Genomic DNA, 26131 nt, shown 5'->3' on the forward strand with positions numbered 1-26131 from the left:
TGTTTTATTAAAGTGTTAATGGCTTGTTTAATTGTGTAATTAATGCATTTTGCACAACAACTACATTATCATATAAAATTAATGTAATTTTAAATCCATAAAGTATATAAACAACGAAAATGACATAAGCTATAGCCACGTGATTGATTTTAATGTTCAATAATGATTTTAAAAAATATTTTTAGATAAAATTATTAGAGGAACGGATTTTTGCATTAAATTTTACCTCATGTGAGCATGTGAGATTCCGCGCCCGCGTGAACTTTGGCGAACTTTGGCGTTGTGCCAAGAAGATGAATCTCTGCTAATATAACGTTGAGACGGTCACATTTAAAACCATACATTTTCTACACAGAGAAGGTTAACTGCACATTAGCGTACTGGGGTTTGGAAATGTTGTGAGCGTTTCTAACACGTTTTAATTCCTCAGATAGCCAAATGCAGCAGCAAGCCAGCAACAGCAGAGAGCTCGTGAGCGCGCCCAGACACTGATGACGTCTGCGACTGCGCTCTGACTGCAGCGCCAGCTGCCGCCAGAATAAAAGTAATGTAACATGATCAAAACACGATCAAAACGGCGAAAATCTCCGAAAAGTGACAAGGATGCAGCACAGAATGTATAATATTGTGCATATTAACAGATTAAAAGTCAAAAAACAGATTAATGGACGCTTATTTGATTTTGAGGTAAAATCCATTGGCTCAAAAAAACCAAGGGGGCAGGTGCCCCCTCAGTTTGAATGGGCATGACGCCTCTGCTTGCATTGGAAACAATTGAAAACATACGCCGGTCGCGGACGTAAAAGTTTTGGTGTGCGCGCTACCTAAAGGTTGTATCCCTTTATGGTGGTCACCATGTTGAGGTCACTATACCAGACATACACAATTTGAGTTAAAGGGGACATATCATGAAAATCTGACTCTTTCCATGTTTAAGTGCTATAATTGGGTCCCCACTGCATCTATCAACCTAGAAAATGTGAAAAAGAGCAACCTAGTAACTTTTTATTGGTAAAACATTTTCTGCAAGCATGTGGAAAAAATAGGTCATTGAAATTTGGCTCCCCTTGTGATGTCAGAAGGGGATAATACCACCCCTTAATCTGCACTATCCAACCACGGCACAGCCATTTAGTGCAGAGATCAACTCATTTGCATTTTAAAAGACACACCCAAAACGGCACATTTTTTGCTCACACTTACAAAGTAGCCTTTTTAACACGTTATACTAAATTATCTATATGGTATTTTGAGCTAGAACTTCACATACGTACTCATAGGACACCAAAGATTTATTCGACATCTTAAAAAAGAATTGTGAAATGTCCCCTTTAAAAAATGTAATTACAACAATACCACTTTATTCGGCTGATTTTTTAACTGTTCCTCCTTTCTTTCAGTGTAGGAGACGTTCAGCTCACCTGGGAAATCCAGCATGTCCTCCAGGTCCTCTCCGTCCTCTGAGTCACAGGTCGCTCCGCTCAACCGAGCCGCTCTTAATTGCTCCAGCTCGGCCAGTAATCGATCTCGTTCTGCCTCGGTTTCCCTCAGTCTTACCCTCAGAGAGCTGAGCTGAGACACAATACAGAAACACAATGCAGAAATAAAAAGATGGATTTTCTGTCCAAGTTTGTAGTTTTCAAGGCTCACCACGTTACAATGTAAAAAAATCTGTAGAAATTACAGTATTACTGGGTAATATATACAACTAGCTGCCAGTAACTTACTGTAGATTTACATTTATGTTATTTACTGGCAACAGTTTGTTCAAAGTTAAATGAACACGAAACATTTTCAGTCTATATCTTCTAGAGTAAGTTACTGGCAACCAGGTGCAAAATTACAGCTAATTTTTTTACAGTGTAGGGCTGTGCAAATAATTGTTTTTCATTTTCAATTAAAATTTTTGATTCCAACAATTACAAAAATAAGAAACTGAAGTAAAACAATTATTGTGCGATAAAAATATAAATTGCGTGCTGTCGGACAGATGTGTTTTTAAGGCACATTAAAGGCACCACTGCTTTGACATGTAGCCTACTGCCATGGTTCTTAAACTAGGGGCCGTGGGGGATCCAGGGGGCCCCCAGTATTATGACATTATATAAAATACATTAATTTGTCAGTTCTGTGTAATGAAACCTCAGAAAAATAAGGCTACTAACCAACAGCATTACATTGTATAATTTAAAATGTTTTGTTTAATTAAAATTATACATTTTAGAATGTTTTATGTCATACATTTTCTTTTGGGGGGAGGCGCAAAAGGGATGCACCGTACCCAAGGGAAAAGTTTGAGAACCACTGGCCTACTGCAACACTTAGGGGTTGTGCACACCAAAACTTTTAAACGCGGCTAAAAACACCTGGAGAACGCCGAATGCCAGCTGTTTCTCAGCTGAGTGACAGCTTTCTTTAGCTGAGCGCTTTAGTAGCTCTGATACTTCAGCTGTGAGCTGGTTGGTTGCTGTGGTAATGTCCCGCCCCTCAGCGCTGAGCGTGGAAAAAACGCTGAGCGCCGGTTTTCAGCGCGGAAGAAAACCGCTAGCTGCTGGCATATTTGAAAAACGCAGAGCTTCCATTGGAAACAATTGAAAACATGCGCCAGCCGTGGGCGTAAAAGCTTTGGTGTGAACGCCCCCTTACTTAAGAAAAAGGTTAATAGTGTTTGAAAAAAATTCAAGTTTTCAAAGTCACTTAGTAATCACATTAAAGGTGGTGTGTGTAATTTTTCGCAGCATCTAGAGGTGAGATTGTGATATTGCAACCAGCAGCTCACCCCTCAATTTTAAAACGCACATACAGTAGCCGCCACAGGAGAAACATGTCGTCGTCTAAGACAACGTATGGACAAAAAGCGCTTTGTTAAACAGTTTGTCTGATTAGGGCTACTGTAGAAACATGACAGCGACTTTCAAGTAAAGGGAACTGCGGTGTATGTAGATAAAAAAGGTCTCATTCTGAGGTAATAAAAACAAAACAGTTCATTATGTAAGGTCTTTATACACCACTGATTAGCTCTTTCCCCGCCATTGACGAGATATCTCGTCAATTAAGAGAAAACGCTTCCCCGCCAATGACGAGATATTCCGTCTTTCCGCAATACCGCTATTATCCACCAGGTGGCGCCCTTCCGTAACTTTTTAAAACCGGAAGTATTGCCCTATGGCAAGCTGCTGCATGTCCGTGTCTGTTTTAAAGATCGCTCTGAATGGGATCTCTATGAAAAGTCCGTCACAAAAATGGAATTATCTCTGCTTTTTGCTCAAAATATGGTGTTTTTGCAAAAACCTACCCATATTCAAAAGCTGATTGCAAAAGAACTACTAAAGGTAGGATGAAACGTTTTTTTTTGTTTAAAGCAGAGGGTCTGTTCTTTCATTTGGTATATTGTATGTTTATATATTTAAAGAAGAACAGTTTCTGGAAGGCATTAAACTTTGGTGAAAATCATGAAAAACGCTGGCGCTGGCTGGCAACTTTTTTTTAAAACGCTGGCGGTGAAAGAGTTAGTTATGTATACTAGTCAACATTTGAAGTGGATCAAAAACATTTATCAAAGTCGTCCTAAGACAAGAACGGGTATTGGGTATTGGTTTTAAGACAACTTTTAGTAAAGGTTTTGATCCACTTCAAATGTTGACTAGTGTATATTATATTGCATTTCGGTCAAGAGATCCTTCTAAAAGTTACACAATACACCTTTAAATAATCGTGTTTATGAATTTTTACCTAAATAATCCTGATTACGATTACTACAAAACTAAAGAATAATACAAAAGTAGTTGTATTAATATTTTTTATTAGTTGTTTTATTAAAGCAAAGCTTATGTAAGTCAAAGTGTAGTACCTCTTCCAGGGCAGTAGTGGCGCTGTTTTGCTGTTGTTCCAGAATCTTGATTTTCTGCAGCAGACGACCTCTCTCCGATCTGAGCTTACGAATCTCTTCAAATACCTCTTCATCTTCCACCTTACGCACACAATATATATATCATAATCATATATTGTTTTTACATAAGGATAAGATATAAATGCTAACTCTAACAGAAAATGTTTTTGTTTACTATTTTTTCTAATTAAGCATGTTCCTAAATGCGCCCAGACATAAAGATTTTTAATGCAAATCATTAAAGGTTTGTTCACCTAAATGAAAATTCAAAATGAGAATTTTGCTGTGCATATGTTTATGAATATTATAATAAACATAATGTGACAGTGGATGGTGTTTTTACTACCATAAAACTTGAGGAAGAGTAAATAATACATTTACTTTTGTTTAAACTCTCCCTTTAATGACAACTGTATGTGAATGCATAATATTATTAGCCAATTAGATTCCAACACTCACAACATTTTCAGATGAGGTCAGCTGAGTCCGGGGGGCGGGAGAAGGTGGGGAAGGACTCTGTTGGGGGGGAGCAGGGGAGGAAGGTGTGCCTGAGGTTTTTGAGGAAGGAGGTGTGCCCTGCAGAAATGCAGAATAAGCTACTCCAAAAAGCCATGCATATGTAAGTGGAACTATAACCATGGGATCCTTAAATCCCTTAATGTACCTGAGCAGGAGATTTTGGAGGAGGCGGAGCTCTCCTCTTGCGGGGTGTGCTCGCGCCAGCTGGGGGAGGGGCTGAAGGAATCTGCTTGGGTGGTCGGGTTTCAGCAGGTTAGTTGGTGGTTAGAAAGCAAAGCAAGCAGCATCATTCAGCCCAAAATTATTAGTACTCTTAGCAGAAGTTACGAACAAGAGAAACATAATGCATCCTTGACTGTCCTTGTTGGTTATTTGTAAAGTTTTGGGAGAGCTTGAATCTTTTGAGAACCTATTAGTAACAATTACCTCTTCGTTTAAACTCTCAGCAGCTGCGTATGCATAGGATAGAAATTAGAAACAGACAGCAGTGTGATGAGACCCGACAAACAACACAACATCACATCAAAACCACACGCAAGCCAACTATATATAATCTTCACAATCCACCACATGCACACTACTTTAGTTTAAAAGATGCAACATAAAAGCAGAAAGCGAATAATTTATCACTGTCAGGTGGTACGACCACAAAGACCCCTTTATGAGCATTGATATTCATTTACAGCGCAGTCCAACATATGCTTCCCATCAGTCTGAAGTAGCTTTGTAACCCGAGTTAGCAAACTTCTTTGTGTTTTGATCCGTCGAGCCAGCGTAACATCTGCTTTTCAGTCTCTGTTCTCAGGTTACGAGGAGATCCAAATAGACCTGGGGGCCAAACTTCAGAGGAAAAGGGCAAGGGAACCAACCCGGCTCCAGATGTCCCCATTCTTCGAAAGGATTTAAAGGTGAGGACTATATGGGTGTTTGTACTGTTTGGTTACCTGTGGCACTGCCTCCTCCATTCTGCAGCAGCTGGGTTATGTTTTGGTTGCCAGAAGAAATGCTGTAGTGGGCGGAGTTGTGCCCCAGGGCGTCGGTTAGTTGTGGGTTAGCTCCTCCCTTCAGTAACACCTCTACAGTCTCCATGCTGTCACTCTCACAGGCCAACATTAGAGCTGATCTACCTCGCAATACAACAGAAATTTTTCAAATGTGTGAAAGATATGTGACAGTTTATCATTTAGGGTACGTTTACACAACAACAAAACGTTTCGGAAAGCCGAAAAATTATATGTATACACGACAACGTTATCACAAAGATTTGCGTTTATGCAAAAAACGAATAAAACTAAGATTACTGGGTTGTTCTTTTTCTAATTTTCTAGGTTGCTAGAAGCACTGGGGACCCAATTATAGCACTTAAACATGAAAAAAGTCAGAATTTCATTCTGTCATCGTTCTTATGTTGCAAGTTACACTCGTATTATGTTTTAATTCATGAAAACACAGACTAACCAAATCAAATCTAAATTTTTATCTCCATTTGTAGTTCATTTTAGGCCCTGTGTACATTCACTAATCGCATCAGTTGATAAGAGCATATTTACCTGCCATGGTTGTCTTGTATATTAGGATTGGCTCCTCTGTCCAAAAGAAAAGCACACAGCTCCACTCTGCTCATCTGGGCTGCTAAGATTAAAGGTGTTGACCCATCCTAAGAAAATATTTTTATATTTTATATTTTCACAGAATAAATGTAGATAACAGTAAATCACAGAAAAAAAATCATTTATGCTGGTTTTTAACTGCCAGGGTCACAAATAATCAACGAGATCTGTAACCTCTACCAACATCAGCAAGGTCTTGGTTTGAATCCCAATGATCACACAAACTGATTCATTTAAATGCGTTTTGGATACAAGCATAAATGTAAATGCAAACTACATGTTGTGTTGGGTTTAAACTAACTTACAGCATCTTGAGCATCAAGGTTGGCCTTGAAGTCCCACAGAATCTCACTGCAGGACAAGCAACCACTTACAGCTGCCCAAACACAGATAAATACAGATAAAAAATTATATACAAATGTAAAAAAAATAATCATTGTTTTGAATCTGTGGCAAGTGGCTTGTGGAGCAAGTTACCAGCATGGTGTAAGGAGGTCCTCCCAAAACTGTCTGTGGAGTCGACAGGGATCCTCTCCTACAGGGTTACAGAGCATTGCATTAGCTGGACAAAACGTTATTGTGTTATCCTTGACAAATGTGTTTATTTCATGGACTTTTTGTCCAATTAATCAATTCAAACCCAAGTACATACTGACAAAATGCATACTGTATATATCATAAGATGCTCTGAAGCATCTGCTGAATGTAGAAATGTAAATAAATATTTTAAAAAGCCATACATTGGGTATTTACAAAGACTACATATGATCTCCGCCAACACAATTTTTCTTATACTAATAGAGTATCATTAGCATTTCATTGACTAAATGTTTATGATTGTTACCTGAAGAAGTCTCTTTAAACAATCCACCTGTCCATTCTTAGCAGCAAGATGAAGGGCATTGAACCCTACAGAGGGTAAAAATACATTTAACCAAAAATTATATGTGTAAATCCCAGATTTACAGCTGCACACAGACCCCCAACAATTCTAGGATTATTAATCTTAAACCCCTTTTCACACACAGGGAACATTTGATTTTGTCTCCATTATGGGAGCTCCATTTGGTAATTTTTTGGCCATTTTCTAGGATCAACACGCTGTGTGAAATGGGGTGCAGAAAAATATATAATCAAATTTCAACATGCTAATACTGACTGGATAGATTCTGAAGAAGCTTGAGAAATAAGAGTATAGGGGATTGCTACAAAGTTTCCAATTGTGATTAGTAAACTATAAACGTACCTGTGCCGTCTGTCAAACTAATGTCCACCCCATGGGACAATATCACTTCTAGACAATCGAGTCGACCTCGGGATGCGCAAAGATGGAAGCTGTGAATCAGATAATGTCATATGTGACACTGGACCACAAAACTTAAGGGTCCATTAAGGGTCTTAAGGGTCCATTTTTTTACATTTAGATTTTTAGGATAGGACAATATTTGGCTGAGATACAACTATTTGAAAATCTGGAATATCAGGGTGCAAAATAAATAAAAATATTAATAATATCGCCTTAAATTAAGTCCTTGGCTATACATTTTACTACTAATATATAAAGTTATGGTGGGAGTTTACAAAATATCTTCAGGGTTCCCACACCTTAGTTAACTTCAAATTCAAGGACCTTTCAAGGACTTTCCAGGTCCAATACCCTCAAATTCAAGGACTAAAGTGGGGACACATTTCAAATGAGAGCAGGGTTACATCGTGTTACCTTTTAAGATACATTGATACAGCTCCCTTTTAAGGGAACTCGCGCTGCGTCACTGCGGTGACACTTTGGGGACGCCTCCAGTGGTAAGTGCGTCTGAATGTGTATATCAAATTAAACCAATGGTGAGGCTAAACGACAAAGACAAGGTGATGCGGGAGCCAGGAAGTATATCACTATCTGAAATATTGCCAAGGACGGCGTTACAGGGATGCAGGAAGTATGGCAAGGGAGACGCAGCGTCTCGTTCTCTTCTCAGGGAACAACAGCTACATACGTAACCCAAGACGTCTTCAACACCACTATGCAAAAAAGCATTTTTTATTTATCTATCTATGTATATTTTCAAAAACTTCCCAGGGCCTTGAATTTTTTCCCTCAGATTCACAAATTTTCAAGGACCCGTGGGAACCCTGTATATTTATGGAACAAGATCTTCAATTAGTATCGGCAAAAAATACAATGTATTGTTGGCTATTGCCACAAATATACCCATGCGACTTATGATTGGCTTTGTGGTCCAGGGTCACATATCATGTTTGCATAATTTTTTAAACAAAGTCAGAGGAAAATTTCACACCTAAGTTCAAACTAAAAGTCTACTCACGCCGACTTGCCCTCCACGTCTAGTTTAGAGGGACAGAGGCCTTTCTTGATGAGCAGCGTCGCCACTTTCTCTGGGTCGTTCTGTTCAACTGCCTGTAACAATCTGTCATCAGTTTTAGTCCAGTCTTGACTCTAAAAATACAGCAAATCAAACAAACAAATTACGTTGTGATATTCACCACCTTAAAGGGGTAATAGCGTGAAAATCTGACTTTTTCCATGTTTAAAGGGATAGTTCACCCAAAAATGAAAATTCTGTCATCATTCACTCACTCTCATGTTGTTACAAACCTGTATAAATTTCTTTGTTCTGATGAACACAAAGGTATTTTGAGAAATGCTTGTAACCAAACCCTTTGTGGACCCCATTCACTTCCATAGTAGGAAAAAAGAATACTACAGTATGTAAGTAAATGGGGTCCACAAACGGTTTGGTTTCCCTTTAACTCTTTCACCGCCAGCGTTTTTTAAAAAAGTTGCCAGCCAGCGCCAGCGTTTTTCATGATTTTCACCAAAGTTTAATGCCTTCCAGAAAATGTTCTTCTTTAAATATATAAACATACAATATACCAAATGAAAGAACAGACCCTCTGCTTTCAAACAAAAAAAACCTGTTTCATCCTACCTTCAGTGGTTCTTTTGTAATCATCTTTTGAATATGGGTAGGTTTCTGCAAAAACACCACATTTTGAGCAAAAAGCAGAGATAATTCCATTTTTGTGATGGACTTTTCATAGAGATCCCATTCAGAGCGATCTTTAAAACAGACACGGACATGCAGCCGCTTGCCATAGGGCAATACTTCCGGGTTTAAAAAGTTGCGGACCTGGTGGTTAATAGCGGTATTGCGGAAGACGGAAAATCTCATTATTGGCGGGGAAGCGCTTTCTCTTATTTGACGAAATACCTCGTCAATGGTGGTGAAAGAGTTAAGTGCTATATTTGGGTCCCCAGTGCTTCTATCAACCTAGAAAACGTGAAAAAGAACAACCCAGTAACTTTGTTTTGGTAAGCCATTCTTTGCAATCATGTGAAAAATTAGGTCATTCAGATTTTGCCTGTTTTGTGAGGTAGGTAGCAAGGCGAATTACAATAAAACTACCCCTTAATCTGCACTATCCAACCATGGCATTGCCATTAAGTGCAGAGAAAAAGAGAGAGAGAGAAAAAATAATTGACAGCACAATTGCATTTCAATTACAACAAACCACCATCATTGCGATCAGTGTTTGCATTTTATCTGCTCATTTGCATTTTAAAGAAAATACCCTAGATCGGCACACTTTTGCTCAGGCCTACAAAGTGGCAATTTTAACATGCTATCATAAATTATCCATGGAGTATTTTGAGCTTAAACTTCACATGCACTCTGGGGACACCAAATACTTATTTTACATCTTGAAAAAATCTCATAATATGACCCCTTTAAAATCTAAGTTGATATACATATACAGCACATACTGATACAATTATTTGGATAAATTTAATATGAAATTTAGAGTTAGTTAAAAAACATAAAATGCTCATAATTTTTTTTATTAGTGTTGGGCAAAGATTAATCGCAATTAATTGCATACAAAATAAAAGTGATTTTTTTGCATAATATATGAGTGTGTCCTGTGTGTAATTATTATGTATATATAAATACACACTTTCATGTATGTATTTAAGAAACATTTACATGTTTATATATATTTATTTCTATTTTTATATATTATATATGATATATAATTTATATATATAAGTTTTGTTTTTAACTGAATATATGTATTTGTGTGTGGTTAAATATACACAATAATTGCACACAGTACACACACATATATTATGCAAAAAAATATTTTGTATGCGATTAATCGCGATTAATCTTTGCCCAGCACTATATTTTACCAATCAAAAACAATGCAATTAAATGTCTTTTCAACTATGTGTGACCGACAGTAACAACCTGCACATACCGGAATAAAGCCATAACACATGCAGAAGTGTTTCATCGGACTGAAGACGACATGAGAATCCATAGAGCTCAGAGGAGATACAAAACCTCTGCTACCCTCCGTCAGCCAACCACATTAGCAGATGTCCCGACAACAGTCAAAAAAGACTTTAAACTGTTAAAACGCTCTAAAAAGTGTTCCCTCCTTTTTGAAGCTATCATGCAATTTTAGATCAAGGTCAAACCAGGACAGGGTTAATTTTTGGAGGGCTGATGCTGATTAGACATCTTCACTGTCATTATAAAGCTGAATGCAGAAATCTGTCCTGTAAACGCAGCTTTCCTGAGAGCAGCTCTTGTTATCAGGTGTTGTGCCGAATTCTGTGACCTATCGAATTCTGTGACCAGGGGTCGCTGTTTAGCATTTTTTTCACGCGAGACCGCGCCGGGCGCCCGTGCACATTATCGTGAGCGCGGCAAGGGAGTTTCTAACGATATACGTGACCGCCCACTGAGCGATGACGTCATTTACCCTCGCTCGCTCTATTCTATCGTATGAATGAAGCAGTCAGACTTCGTGAGAAACGAACGCGCCGATTAAAATAACGCGAAATAGGTTCTAAAATACCAGAACATCACAAATGTTTTGTTTTTTTTACTTGCGGCTGTTGCCATTTAATGTTACACACATCTGGTAGGGAGTAACAACAGCTTACCGAAATCTGTGACCTCTCTCTGTTTCATTCAGAATTGCAATAATGTTACTCAAATTCAGTCTGGTGATGTCTAATCTCATCTGTAATATATCATTAAATGCATTTTGACCTGATGTTAACACTAACACACATACAGCAGCAGGGTCACACAATCTGACGGACAGTAAAAACAGCCTACCGAAAACTGTGACCTCTCTCTGTTTCATTCAGAATTGCAATAATGTTACTCAAATTCAGTCTGGTGATGTATAATCTCATCTGTAATATATCATTAAATGCATTTTGACCTGATGTTAACACTTACACACATACAGCAGGGTCACACAATCTGATGGACAGTAAAAACAGCCTACCGAAATCTGTGACCTCTCTCTGTTTCATTCAGAATTGCAATAATGTTACTCAAATTCAGTCTGGTGATGTATAATCTCATCTGTAATATATCATGAAATGCATTTTGACCTGATGTTAACACTAACACACATACAGCAGCAGGGTCACACAATCTGACGGACAGTAAAAACAGCCTACCGAAAACTGTGACCTCTCTCTGTTTCATTCAGAATTGCAATAATGTTACTCAAATTCAGTCAGGTGATGTCTAATCTCATCTGTAATATATCATGAAATGCATTTTGACCTGATGTTAACACTTACACACATAGGGTCACACAATCTGATGGACAGTAAAAACAGCCTACCGAAATCTGTGACCTCTCTCTGTTTCATTCAGAATTGCAATAATGTTACTCAAATTCAGTCTGGTGATGTCTAATCTCATCTGTAATATATCATTAAATGCATTTTGACCTGATGTTAACACTTGCACACATACAGCAGGGTCACACAATCTGACGGACAGTAACAACAGCCTACTGAAAACTGTGACCTCTCTCTGTTTCATTCAGAATTACAATCTTTTTTAATAATAAATTAAATTTTAATTTGGATAACATTATTGTAATTCTGAATGAAACAGAGGAAGGTCACAGATTTCGGTAAGATGTTGTAACTGTCCGTCAAATTGTGTGACCCTGCTGTATGTGTGTAAGTGTTAACATCAGGTCAAAATGCATTTGATGATATATTACAGATGAGATTAGACATCACCAGACTGAATTTGAGTAACATTATTGCAATTCTGAATGAAACAGAGAGAGGTCACAGATTTCGGTAAGCTGTTGTTACTCCCTACCAGATGTGTGTAACATTAAATGGCAACAGCCGCAAGTAAAAAAACAAAACATTTGTGATGTTCTGGTATTTTAGAACCTATTTCGCGTTATTTTAATCGGCGCGTTCGTTTCTCACGAAGTCTGACTGCTTCATTCATACGATAGAATAGAGCGAGCGAGGGTAAATGACGTAATCGCTCAGTGGGCGGTCACGTATATCGTTAGAAACTCCCTTGCCGCGCTCACGATAATGTGCACGGGCGCCCGGCGCGGTCTCGCGTGAAAAAAATGCTAAACAGCGACCCCTGGTCACAGAATTCGATAGGTCACAGAATTCGGCACAACACCTGTCCTGTTCTGCTTTCTGCAGTGATAAACAGTACAACACACTGCAGTCTCCGGCTGGCACACATATACACACACAAACCTCCCGAATCCAGTGTCCTTTTCATTTAACTCCATTGCATTGCCTCTTTCCTCACAGTTTGACCATATCCATTTATTTAACCGTTCACTCTGTTCCATATGTGTCACATCTCAGACGATGGCTCTTCCATGCCAGAAGCTACTGTATTAGCATAAGAGAAGTCAGCAAGCAAAATGGGGAACTGCAGAGTCAGCAGTAAGACTGAATGGTACAAAAAACATTGTTTGGGTACTGCAACCCCTCCCAGGGGTTTGTGGTCTTAAAGACCAACTCATTCTGTATTAAAATCTGCTTATGATGCTGCATAAATGTTGTATGATAACAATTCACCTTAAAGCCAATGTCAATAAGCTATTTAAAATGTAAACTATATCCCGTTCTGAAAAACAGATTAAAATATGGATGACTCGCCTTGTATTTAGAGCCGTGTCCACATTTATATGCAATAAAATGCTCTAAAAAATTTTGTGTTTTCCACACATTCAGACTTTGTAAACTTTATCTGACAGATCCATCACTTCATCAGACCCCCACCATTAGCAGACAGTATCACTGGACATCTGACCCACACATGAGGTTTCAATGAAAGTTGAGATGAAAACAACCAGCCCACTTTCGCTCCCCTACGGTGGGTTATCTATGTTCATCCCAACATAACCTCAAATCCGATACACAGCACCTCGACTGGAGGCAAACATACATGTGTTTGGGTTTCACCCAATAAAATGGGATTGCATGACATGATTTACTGTAGCTGGGTAGATCATGACGCTAACACCAAGATCATGGTTTGAGACTATGGAGATGTGGACTGTGCAATGTAAAAAGTTAAAGTTGGATCAACTTTAAAAAAAATTGGTAACACCTAAAAATAAAAAAAAATCAACTTAAACTTTCTTAATTAAGTGATAGTTTTAAAAAAGTGGTTGAAAATGTTTAAATATTTTCCGTGTAATTTTTTCACCTTTCATTTTTACTTAAAATGAGAAAATTTAAGTAAAAAACTTCAGATTTTAGGCGTAACTCATTGAAGAAATTTTGAGGTTGATGCAATGTTGAATGAAGTGTCTGATAAAGGTTAATGATTTAAGAATAAGGGCTGTGCAATACTGAAGAAAAATGCGAAAGCATGCTAAATCATGCGATATTCGGTATGCAATAAAAATTTTATTATTCTAAAATCAATTGAAATTGTATTCAAATATTTTTTTTAAATATATAACTAGGGGTGACCCCGAATAGTCGAAGATTCGATGCATCGATACGAGAAGCCTGATTCGACTACCAATCTCACAGTCGAATCGTCGCAGATGTGTTATGAAATGAGGATCCTTTAATTTTGGCCGTACATGGGTGCACTGTGCACAAATCTGATTTCACATATAACAGCTTTCTCACAATATATTAATATACTGCATATTATGATAATGCTGCAAATAATATGTGAAGTATCAGCTTTCAATAAATATTTTTAAAATGCGTTAATAAATTCAGCAACCCCTGTGACCGGGCTACACGTCCATAAGAGGTTTTATGTTAATAAACCATTGCCTCTTTGTTTCTACATTTAAAAGAAAAAGCTGGCAATTCTGGCTATAATTTCATTCTTTTAATAATTTCTTTATTTTATTTTATTTATAAATCACTCTGGGTTATCTGATGTATCTATTTGGCTTGTGTTTTGTTTTCGTGCACTTGAGGCATTTTGCACATTTGTTCCGCACTTTGTTACTTCTGACCTTATTTTATTAAAAAATGTATTTATTACAAACGTAAATTCTGATCTAATTTAAGTCTGTACATTTTGGATAGCTTTTCGTTGTATAGATTTCGCACTATTGCGTGCTGGCTGGCTGGCCATGCTTGCGCATGCAATTTAGCCGAACGTGCTAAGTGCTCTTCGTCTCATATTTAGAAGTTCATTAAACTAAACATTAACAAACGGATGTTTTCGACGGGTATAAGTTTTTAAAATGTATTTAAAACATAGTGGTTATCTTGTCAAACTACAAAACAGGTAAGCCGTTTCTTTAAATTTCGGTGATGAAACGGAAAATATTCTGCACGGAACCTATTTATGCCTGACACGACTGTCTTTCTTGTGATTTAATATGGTCGGTGTTCACTTTCAAATGATAGAAAAGAGATTCCTGAAATAAATAATATCATCCGGTCTTTCTGTATCTAAAGTTAATACAGAGATGATCAAAGTCAAAGCAAGCAAGCAGGTATTTCTGTGCTAAATAATAACGCGTAGTGTCTATAAAATGAAATCATTAATTTCAGTGTTTTTCTTGTTATAAATTAACGTTTAATGAATTGTATATAAAGATTCGTTTTTATCATTTGCAGTAACAATCACAAATTATTTGTCATTTCTCATTTGACGTTTTTTTTTTGGTCATGACTGCTTTGACGCGCTTAATCTCCAAATTAAATAAAAACACTGAATTAGCCGAGGTTTCCAAGGCAGAATCTCCTTTGTTATATTTTTAGGTTTTACTTATCAAAATGTATTTTTGTGTGATGTTCTGTAGATCGTGGCTTTAAAATGTTATGAGGAATAATTAAACAAATGTTGCCTTACATTTTACCTTAAAAATATATATATAAATGCATCGTCAGTTTTGTCTTCGTTTATTACTTGAAAGACAGTTTTGGTCACTTTATCAGAAAGTTGTTAATGTGTGCTGCTTGTGAAAGAAAATAAAAGTTATCAATTTGTACCCGGTCTGACCCCCTCCCAACCCATGCACACACACATAGATGATTCGACTATCGGTCGACTATGAAAAGATTCGACAATTCTGATTCGAATATGTAAATCCTTAGTCGAGGACAGCCCTATATATAACCAAAACATGATTCATATTTTAGAGAAAAGAAAGCATCACAACAACTTACGAAAGGGAACACGCATGTTTTACCCTCGCATAAAACAAATCAGACATTTTAACAATCTAAACAAACAAACAAAAATAAATATATATATATTTAATAAGTGCACATGCACACATCGACCTACAACTTTGACCATATGTTACTTTTTGAATTACTTGCAAACCATTGTTATACAGTTTGCGTATCGCATTTTCGATAATACTCTGACAATACTTCCTATTAAGAATATGTTGTGAAATCTATCAAAAAATCTATTTATAAACAATACCTCTAAATCCATAAAGGAACACAGTATACACCAGTGGTTCTCAAACTTTTTCCGCGTGCGGCCCCCCTTGTGTACGATGCATTCCTTCGCGCCCCCCCCAAAGAAAATTTATGACAAAAACTGTTCTAAAATTTAACATTTTAATTAAACAAAACATATTAAGTTATACAAAGTAGTGCTGTTGGTTAGTAGCCTTATTTTTTTTAGGTTTAATTACACAGAATTCATGATAAATGAATGTATTTTATAAAATGTCATAAAACTGGGGCCCCCTGGCACCATCTCGTGGCCCCCCTGGGGGCCCCGGACCCCAATTTGAGAACCACTGGTATACACCACACACTGAGTTTCTGTGCATGTGTGTGAATGAGTGGTTTTCAATAATTGAACACTTGTAGAGATCTCTGGTTACGACCCTCGTCTACAGGCTGGCCTGATCCTCTACCGGTCAAAGACGTTTGCATCTGCCATGTCGTACTCCATATACAGTATTACAGTATTGATAAATACAGACTAGCTGAGTTCAAATGAATTACAACATGTTGAAGATAAACAACTATAAACACATTCACTATGTCTGGGTCTTACCTCTGTCTTCTTAAACTTTGCCTTTAACGTTTTCATCTCGTCTTAAGAATGTGCATTAACTATAAAAACAAAGCATAAATCTTCATGAAGAGATGAATAATATATGGTTCACTCACACAAGAATATGATCATATGAATTAATACCCATTATAGACAGATCAATACGTCTGCGGTTCAGTCAAACTAAATTAGGCTACTACATCAAAACTGATGACATTGAAGCAATAATATCTGCACACCAATATTTAGTTTGTACCAGAGCAGACTGTAAATAACAACTATTACTCTTATAATACTAACCACATGTCTGTAGCAAACACAATACTGTGAAGCATAAACGATGTTTTAATTCGGAAACAAAATAATAATAAACTTACACTTACATTTAATGTTTGTTGATCTGTAGACCTGCTGTATGAGATGCCCACTATGGGATGCCCCGTCCGACAATGACGTCATGTGCAAAGACACATGTCTGTTGGACTTGCCTGACTGGGCACAAATCTGACCAATCAGATGCGAGGGGCGGGCAGTAGCGTGTTTGATTGGCATGTGCGTCCACCGCATGTTGTACACACAGGTATCATGTGAGCGTTACGCTTATTTCTTTCTCTAACAGAATGTGTTGTTTATATAATCAGATACGATGGTGAACTTGATACAAACGATAAAATACAGGTGCTAAGCTTAACTTTAAATGTTAAAAATACGTATTTAAGCCAATCAGCGACCGTTTTAAAAGCCAGGTGCCAAATCAGTATTCCCGGGCAGGTATCTTTTAAATATTTATATTAGGCTACATTGTAATTATTTCAGTATTTTTTGTCATAGGCATCTACGGATTAAACATTTTGATTTAAATTAAAATAATTCATTAAGCAATGTTTTGTAAAAAAAATTTTTGAATATGTGCTTTAGCAGCAATACACCAAAATGACCGCACGGGGGCAGAAAGCACAAAGCTTTTATTAACACTGCCTCCACATCTGGTTCCACAGAGCAAAGATAGACATATTGACGAAGAAAGACATGTCTTTATCAGATATCATAATTTGAAAATGTAACATACCTAAGCATATAACAAATACTATATGCACACACAATTATGTAAGCTACAAATATACAGTTTTGTGCATATACAGAATATATAGCCGAGGATAAGAAAATGCTAACAGTGAGGTTTTTTCCCATTAAAACGATATAAATAAACGCAATAGAGATGTTAACCATTTTCTTTTTTCTCTCTCTTTCTAGTAAAGGGCAATTTCCACCGCTTCTCCTGGTCTTTTCTTTGTCCCAGGAGGCCCTTCCTCTCTAACATGTCCCCGATTGAAAGGGGCAATTTAGAAAAGTGAGCAGAAGAAGTGTGTCGATGCTGGTTGGGGGTAGTGGTTGGTGTCTGCTATGACCTCATCCCTCTATCTCTCGAGGATGAGGGAGAGAAAGAGTGAGATCATGGCTCTCATAAAAGCATCTTTATGGGGAGATATTAAGATTTAGAGTTCAAGAAGAAAACACTGTATATATGTATGCTTGTATATGTATAGATAAAGATATGCAAGTGTTCTTCCATAAAATCTGAATCTGAACATCACTACATAAGGATGTGTTTTATAATATATCTTTGGCACAAAAATAAGTTAGGTGTTGTATTTTACTGTCCTAAAAGCTTAGCCTTAATAAAAAATGATCTATTTCTACCTCTAGCAAATCTGTGGTTTTACTAAAAGAGATTTTTGTTGAGCATTAGCACTTACACAGCTTCACATCATTAACACATTTGTGAACCTGTTATATTCCTGTGAGATTGACAACCCAGTCCACAGGTGTGAAAGCTCCACTAGGTGTTTTCCCTTTAATTAATATGAATCTCATTTACCAGCTGTCTTAGTAACCTACATATCAATGCTGTTACATTTACTGCAGATATTTCAACCATCTATCTGCCTGTCTGTCTGCCTGCCATCCATCCATCCATACATACATACATACATACATACATACATACATACATAGTTCTATATGTCTGTCTGTCTGCCTGCCTGCCTGTCAGTTTATTTATTTATCTGTCTGTCTCTACAAGCTGTCTTTTATTGCATATATGTCTGTCTGTCTGTCTGTCTGTCTGTCTGTCTGTCTGTCTATCTATCTATCTATCTTTCTATCTACCCATCTACCTATCGGTCTGTCTATCTGTCTGTCTGTCTGTCTATCTATCTATCTATCTATCTATCTATCTATCTATCTATCTATCTATCTATCTATCTATCTATCTATCTATCTATCTATCTATCTATCTGTCTATACCTGTTGTCTGTCTGTCTATCCATACTTCTATATATCTGTCTGTCTGTCTATATCCATACTACTATCTGTCTGTCTGTCAGTCTATTTATTTATTTATCTATCTGTCTGTCTCTACAAGCTGTCTTAGTACGTGTCTGCGCTGTGTCATTTATTGCAGATATTTCTATCTATCTGTCTGTCCATACTTATATCTATCTATCTATCTGTCTGTCTGCCTGTCTGTCTATCTATCCATACTTCTATCTGTCTGTCTGTCTGTCAGTCAGTCTATTTATTTATCTATCTGTCTGTCTCTACAAGCTGTCTTAGTACATGTCAGCGCTGTTAAATTTATTGCAGATATTTCTTTCTTTCTTTCTTTCATTCTTTCCTTCTGTCCGTCTGTCTGTCCATACTTTTGTCTGTCTGTCTGTCTGTCAGCGTATTTATTTATCATCTATCTGTCTGTCTCTACAAGCTGTCTTAGTACATGTCAGCGCTGTTATATTTTTTGCAGATATTCATCCATCTATCTATCAATCTATCCATTCATCCATATATGCATACTTTTATCTCTCTGCATGCCTGCCTCCTGTCTGTCTTTCTGTCTATCAATCTATCTATGTGTCTGAACTTCTGTCTGTTTGTCAGTCTATTTATCTATCTGTCTGTCTCTACCATCTGTACTTCTATCTGACTGTCTGTATTCCTGTCTATCTGTCCATCCATCCATCCATCCATCCATCCATCCATCCATCCATCCACTCGTCTATCTGTCTGTCTGATCTTAAAGCTGATATTAGCTGTTTGTAACCAATTCTTGGTTTATGCTATTTTTGGTTTTTGGTAAATTCTATTCGAACGTAAAGATTAACCCATCAAAATTACTGACCTGTATAATATTTATATTTTCATATGGCACGAGGGAGCTATTTAATATCTAATAATAATCGGCTAAGGGAAAATCCAGCACCTCTGGATGTATGCACCTCCCCTTTAAACGCTCCACTACTCTCTCTCTCAATGTCTCTCTCTCTCTCACTCGTATGTGTATGTGTGTCTATTCGCTCAGTTACAATCAGACGAGCGTCAATGTTGTTCTCATACACATATGAGAGGAAAAAAATGCTATTGACGCGGCTTCGGTTCCTCGTTTGAAACATCGTAACATTCGTAACGCGTCTGGAGTTTTATGAATAATAAGGCAGGAATTCAGTAAGTAACAACAACAACAACAACAACTTGATCTTCTCAACGCTGTTTATTTACTGCTACAATAACCATAATTCATGCATAACATTAAATGTTTGTCATTGTCAACAAATGTTTGATCTGAAATAAAACTGCGGCTGTTGATCTCAAAAGCGCGTTCGCTTTTAGTTTACACGAGAAGTTCGTCGCTGAGATCTTATGGAGTTGTTCGGTTCAGATTTATGTTCAGTTAACTATAATCTTGTTTTTAAGCGGTTAAGTGAAATAATGTCTCGTTGTAGCTGAACAGAAGCGCTCTATTGTGTGTCCTCGTGAGTGAGTTGCGCATCATCAGAAGCACGTGTGTAACCAGTAGTTTGTTTGCTTTTGTTCTTCAGCTGCTTTTTACAGTAATCGGTTTAGACGTATAGCTTCACTTTCCCACAGTGTTTTTTAATGACCCAAATTAAACTGCAGTTAATATCTAAATCACATCTAACCAGCTCTTCAAACCATCTTACTGCTCATATGTATGAACGTGCATTGTCAAACCATACCTGCCAGATTTAAGAAGGTCTGTGTAATTGTTTCATGCTTGTTTTTTAATTTGTGTATGCTTTTGTCATTTTTTAAAATCATTCATTTTCAGACAACCAACTGTTGAAAAAACCTTCAGATCAGTGACAGTCATGGACCATCTGTGATACCTGGTTGTTGTTCCCAGGGATTGACCTTGGGTGCCACATTTTTCCTGCCTGAAACATGAATTCTGCTATGTATGATGGTCCTGCCGCCAACATATTTTGGTAAAATTAAATACTACATCCAAAATCTTCAGACGACGGTCGTCTAACAAAGGGGAAAGGCTTCAGTTTTGTATTCTTGATACCGGGACTGTTGGGCGTTTGTAAACAGATCAGAATGGCAAAGTGGTTTAAAGATTACTTAAGTTTCGGGAGTAAGCGGGTGCCCCCTCAACCACCCAAACCGGACTACACTGAGAGCGAGATACTAAAGGCATATCGTGCTCAGAAGAACCTGGACTTTGAAGACCCGTACGAAGACTTTGAAAACAGGGCGAGAAACGAAAATGGGCCGACTGAAGTGTTTCACACAGGCTTTGGTTCTCCTCTAAAATCCACGAGCTTGGATATCAAGGTGGTTTCGCCGAAACATCGCCTCATCAAGGTGGATTCGCAAGACTTGGGACGGAGCAAGATTCTCTTGAGTTCTGTGTCTCTGGAGGAACCGACAGATCCGGTAAGTTTTTGCAAGTCTAAAAGATGCAGATGGTTCAAAGCACAATACTAGCCCAAAATCACATTTCCACCTAAAATTGTCTTTTATGAGATATTGCCACTAATTTATAATGGCAACTGCACTTGAAAACAACAAGATTATCCAGCAATTTAACATCACACAAAGTAGTTACACACATCAAGGTTTCATATCCAAACCTATCAGGTCACGAAAGACATAAAACAAACTGTCAAACAAGTGCTGTTGAAACAATCTTTCCTGTTAACCCCGCGTTAGATTTCTTTTCTCAGAGCTCCATAGGTGTCAAAACCCCTTGATCCACCACAGCTAAAGCCTTTGAATAATACATAGAGTTTAGTTAGGCTTATGGGGAGGGGGTGGTCCATGGAGAATACCCACAAGGAACGTTTCTTTCTGTGATCAGACACTAAGGAAAGACTCGATACTGACAGACAGTTGAGATGCACGCACAAACAGACTCCTAGATCAGCAAAGACCTGTAGATGCTTCAGTGAAAACGTATTGATTGTATTCGTTCCCAGTGATGAATGATTTGATTGGTTTGGCTTGAGAAAAGCCTGTAATACCATCTATTTAAATCACAATTAAAGTGCAGCGCTTTAAGCCATTGTCTTAAATGCAGCATGCGAGCGCTACTACGCATCAATCTACGTTAACCTCCATTAATTTTTACCGTAATCCTCATTAAGTTTTTATTGTGTTCCTAATGAACATTTCAAATTTATTGTCCCCTTATTCTTGTTAAAGATCAACCAGACAATGGGTGATTTGTGGCTGGTAAGAAATCGGGAGGTTGTTGCTTTCTTTGTTTTTCTTGGGATTTCTGACGGCCAAAGCTCTTCTTTTGGGACCATATGGCCACCTTTGTAATTGTCCCAGTGCCAGTTCAAAGCTGTGGGAGCCTCTGTGTCTGGATCAGGAAGCAAATGTACTTCCTAACACACTCATCAACACTTCCTAACAACCTCCTCCTGCTGAACGGGAGAAGGCGTCATGTCTGACAGTTTTTGTTGCCTTGTGCTATATGGTTTTGTGGCTTTGTGTACCCCTGTTGGGCATGTGGTCTTTGTGGAGCCATTTACATTACACTATTTACATCTAAAATCGTTTAATTATGTTGGCTGTTCATTTATACGACTGGCGTTTTGGAGGCATGAAAATTCAAACTTTTGAAAACAGATTTCAAAATGCAAGTTTAAGAAAGCAATACCATTATCGTATACCCTGGGTATAGTCTGTTTTTTGCGCATACACGAGCGCACGCAATAGGGCTGCACGATAAATCGTATGCGATATCACGCACATCTCTTCAGTAATGCCGGTTCCTTGATTAATATTAAATTGCCATCAGCTGCTTTCAAATGGAGCGGCATTAACTGCACAGAGCCGTAGTTCCCTCACAAGCTGGGCCGTATCGCATACATATCGCAGGCGATACGTTCACGATAATTAATGCGAAATTGCCCCGATTGTCAGTGAACTACGGCTCTGTGCAGTAACTGCTGCTCCATCTGAAAGCAGCTGAAGGCGATTTAATACTAATCAAGGAACCGGCATTACTGACGAGTAACGATTTATCGTGCAGCCGTAGTACGCACACAGTTGAACGCACAACCTGTACCTGGACAGTAAGGGTGTCACGATTTTGATTTTAAATCGATCGAAATTAAGTCACACCCTCAAACTTTGAATAAAAAAATGGGATTGTCGATGCTGCCACGCCCCCATGTCACGTCCGCTCGGCTTGCCCAGCAGGGGGAAAACTCTCAGAGATTTATATTTTAAACACGAGGGATGTATTGCTACAACTCCTTGAAATGCATATCATAAACAGGATAAGAGAGTGAGAGAGGCGCCAAGATTCTGCGGGTTATATTTTAAACAAAAGGGATAGTTTGCCTCAGCTCGTATGAAACGCATAAAACTGAACAAATACGTTAAGGATTATTACTTTAGTTCATGTTTACACTTTGGATAAATGCGAGAGCAAATGCCCGTGAGACAGAGAGGAGCGCAGCTGCTTATGACGCGCTGGATTTATTTCAGATCCAGAGTCCAAGACGCGCACATTAATGTATTAATGTATTAAAATCCATGTGCGTGCAAGAAGGAATCCTACAAGCTTTCTTGCATAAAGTGAAGCCCACAAACCCCCATGCAAGGAAAAGCACGCAATTTGCATTATAATGTGAAACTATAATAATAATAAATAAAATGGCATAGCATTTTTATCTTTCAAAATAAAGTAAAATAATCGAGAATCGAATTGTGAACTTAGAATCGAAAATGTAATTGAATCGAGGATTTGGAGGATCGTGACACCCCTACTGGACAGTGTATGCACGGTTAAAAAAAAATCTGGCGGTGTGCGTACAGTACACACGCACTCTTCTGATGATGAAAATTTCTTCACGCACACTTTACGGAGACCTGCACGTATATGTAAAAATGTTACCCTACTCTGGCATTAAGTGTAAATGGCTAAAATGCACATTTGCGAAAAACGTGAAAATGGTCACATCATGCAAATGCGTATTACGTTCTTAGACATAATGTGACATCGCAAACTACTTGCATTGCATGTTTTATACAAGAGTATTTAAGTTGTTTTCGCATATTTATGTGTACAGGGATCGTTTTGATCACGTTGTTATGTTGTGTATATAAAAATGCAAAGTAAAAACTTTTAAGTTTTTCTAGTACATAATTCTCATGTTAAACGTACCCTAACGCAATACTTTCAATTGGAGTAAAATATTATGGTAAATTTGTATTTGTACAAAATTATTTTCCTTGAATCATCTCCAGTTTGACGCAGATAATATATTAACATGTTGTCTTCCTTCTCGACGTGAAGCATTGTCATATGACTTACTTTCGTTTTTGGTTCAGGTTATCCCTTCAGCGCCAGTCCTAGGAGATAATGACTACTCCGACCCGTTTGATGCCCGTCTGGACCTGCGTCCCGAAACTATCCAGGGCCTGACTACTCCAGAAAACAATGGCTATATGGAGCCCTATGAGGCCCAAAAAGTGATTACAGGTTAGTCCAGTTTTCTGTGGATTGCCCTTTTATTTACAATAAATATTCTGAAAGTAATTTTTGACTTACCTTGAATAACCTTAGAGGTTGGTTAAAAGTGCAATGTGGGACAATTAGCGGCATGTGAATTGCAACCAACGGCTCAGTCCACCCCTGACCCCTCCTTTTCGAAACACATGAAGCTAAGATAGCCACCACAGGACAAACACGCAGAGGTGGAAAGAGTACTGAAAATTTGTACTCAAGTACAAGTACAAGTAGTTGCTAAAAAAATACTCAATTACAAGTAAAAGTACTGGTGTTAAAAATGTACTTAAGTAAAAGTACAAAGTACCCCTCTTAAAAACTACTTGAGTACAAATTACTTTTTAGCCGGTGATATTTATTGAATAAACATTAAATCCATTGAATGAAATCAGAGATATGAATGGATTAAAAACAGGCAATTTGTGTTTTATACGAATAAACACATAGTACAGGAATTTTGTCTGTTTAAAGAATGTTAAATGATTTTAACAGCAGCTATATTATTTCATATTGTTTCTTCATATAATTTTTATCAAGTTATAAAAATGGTCTAATGTTATTATTATTAATGAATTATGATACAACATAAATAAGCTTGTTGGGCAGATTTTTTTACATTAACTCATTCCCCGCCAGCCATTTTTCGAAAAGTTGCCCGCCAGCATTTTTTATGATTTTCACAAAAGTTTTACAAAATGCCTTCCAGGAATTTTTTCTTCTAAAAATATATATATCAAATGAAAGAACAGACCCTCTACTTTCAAACAAACAATAAAAAAAGTGAAAAACCGTTCCATCCTATTTTTTTCCCTGCTTATAAACTCTTAAATATTGGTGTTTTTCTTTACAAATACACATTTTTTTTAGCAAAAAGCTGAAACAATTGCATTTTTGTGAAGGAATTAAGTTAGAGATCAGATTCAGAACGAATATCAAACATAAAATTAGTAAATAACGTTTTGACTTCAGTTTATCCATAAATTGGTTAAGTCCGCTTTCTAGTGGACAATCGCGGTATTGCACATTAACATAAATTCTTCAGAAACACGTTTTATGCAAATGTTTTTTTTTTCTTAATTGACAAGATAACTCGTCAATGGCGGGGAAAAGAGTTAAAAATATTATTGGACAAGAAAGCTTTCCAAAAGTACACTACTAATATTTCAAAAGTTATCAGCATTTATGATTTAGCACTGACATATGTGTAATTTAGACAGGCTGTCAGTGCAGTTACACTGCTACGCCAGTGGGACGCGGCAACAGACGAATTTGATAAAAGAGTCCTTATTAGACTGTTTATTATTATAAGCTTAAAACACTGATTCATTATGAATAATACAATGTTGACAATGACATGAAATTTAACTTTGAGCGCCATTTTACAATGTTAAATCTTTTTTTACGGTCTACGTGCTCGTCACCTAGGTAACTGAAGCTCATGTTTTAGGTATGTGACAAAAAATATAAATACATATATAATTATAACCATATGATAGATAATAAAAAGAACTTTAACATGGTTTTTAAATTATTAAAATCGGATAATTATTAAGAAAGTTATGGAATTTTTTAACTCGAAAATTAGGGGGCATTTTTGTACCCAATTAAAACTATAAAACTATGAAAAACTTCCGCTTGACCAAACACTTTAAAATATCATAACTTTCTCATTTCTTGGTCTATTTGCATAATTCAAACACCACATTGTATGTAATTAAAAGCCCAAGATTAAGATTACATCTTTTTAAAAGATATATATATATATATATATATAAATGTTATTATTTTTGATTAACCACTAATTAATGAAACCGAGAGCATCAATCCACGCATATCTTTCCATATGAAATCAAAGCCCTCTCAAATAAAAGCTGTATTTTTATATATTAAAGAAACATTTCATTGTTTCTTTAATATTTCTTAATTGACTAATAATGCTGGCGAGCAATTTAAA

The 26131-nt window shown here is 37.2% G+C and overlaps 2 protein-coding genes across 5 annotated transcripts in view; one reads left to right on the forward strand and one right to left on the reverse strand.

Moving 5' to 3' along the window:
• Positions 1 to 16803, reverse strand: part of ankrd24 (ankyrin repeat domain 24) — a 28907-nt gene extending 12104 nt beyond the window's left edge. The window contains exons 1-14 of one of the 3 annotated variants that reach the window (XM_065246625.2): positions 16733 to 16803; positions 16350 to 16408; positions 8343 to 8473; positions 7265 to 7353; positions 6863 to 6927; positions 6496 to 6553; positions 6324 to 6394; positions 5959 to 6065; positions 5353 to 5531; positions 4835 to 4857; positions 4554 to 4637; positions 4349 to 4465; positions 3851 to 3970; positions 1422 to 1572 (exon numbers count right to left, since the gene is read on the reverse strand). In XM_065246625.2, coding sequence (XP_065102697.1) covers positions 1422 to 1572; positions 3851 to 3970; positions 4349 to 4465; positions 4554 to 4637; positions 4835 to 4857; positions 5353 to 5531; positions 5959 to 6065; positions 6324 to 6394; positions 6496 to 6553; positions 6863 to 6927; positions 7265 to 7353; positions 8343 to 8473; positions 16350 to 16385 — 1231 coding nt within the window. In that variant the 5' untranslated portion in view covers positions 16386 to 16408; positions 16733 to 16803. Of the gene's footprint in view, positions 1 to 1421; positions 1573 to 3850; positions 3971 to 4348; positions 4466 to 4553; positions 4638 to 4834; positions 4858 to 5352; positions 5532 to 5958; positions 6066 to 6323; positions 6395 to 6495; positions 6554 to 6862; positions 6928 to 7264; positions 7354 to 8342; positions 8474 to 10296; positions 10633 to 16349; positions 16409 to 16732 lie in introns of those variants that run through there. The other 2 variants (XM_065246617.2, XM_065246609.2) reach the window with 2 other exon arrangements.
• A 2879-nt stretch (positions 16804 to 19682) lies between these two features.
• The window catches only part of shdb (Src homology 2 domain containing transforming protein D, b), a 33374-nt gene continuing 26925 nt past the window's right edge, over positions 19683 to 26131 (forward strand). For both annotated transcript variants that reach the window (XM_065246699.1, XM_065246707.1), the window contains exons 1-3: positions 19683 to 19850; positions 20476 to 21086; positions 24000 to 24150. In XM_065246699.1, coding sequence (XP_065102771.1) covers positions 20748 to 21086; positions 24000 to 24150 — 490 coding nt within the window. In that variant the 5' untranslated portion in view covers positions 19683 to 19850; positions 20476 to 20747. The remainder of the gene's footprint in view (positions 19851 to 20475; positions 21087 to 23999; positions 24151 to 26131) is intronic.

The sequence above is a fragment of the Paramisgurnus dabryanus genome, chromosome 24, assembly GCF_030506205.2.
Source record: "Paramisgurnus dabryanus chromosome 24, PD_genome_1.1, whole genome shotgun sequence".
Taxonomy (NCBI): domain Eukaryota; kingdom Metazoa; phylum Chordata; class Actinopteri; order Cypriniformes; family Cobitidae; genus Paramisgurnus; species Paramisgurnus dabryanus.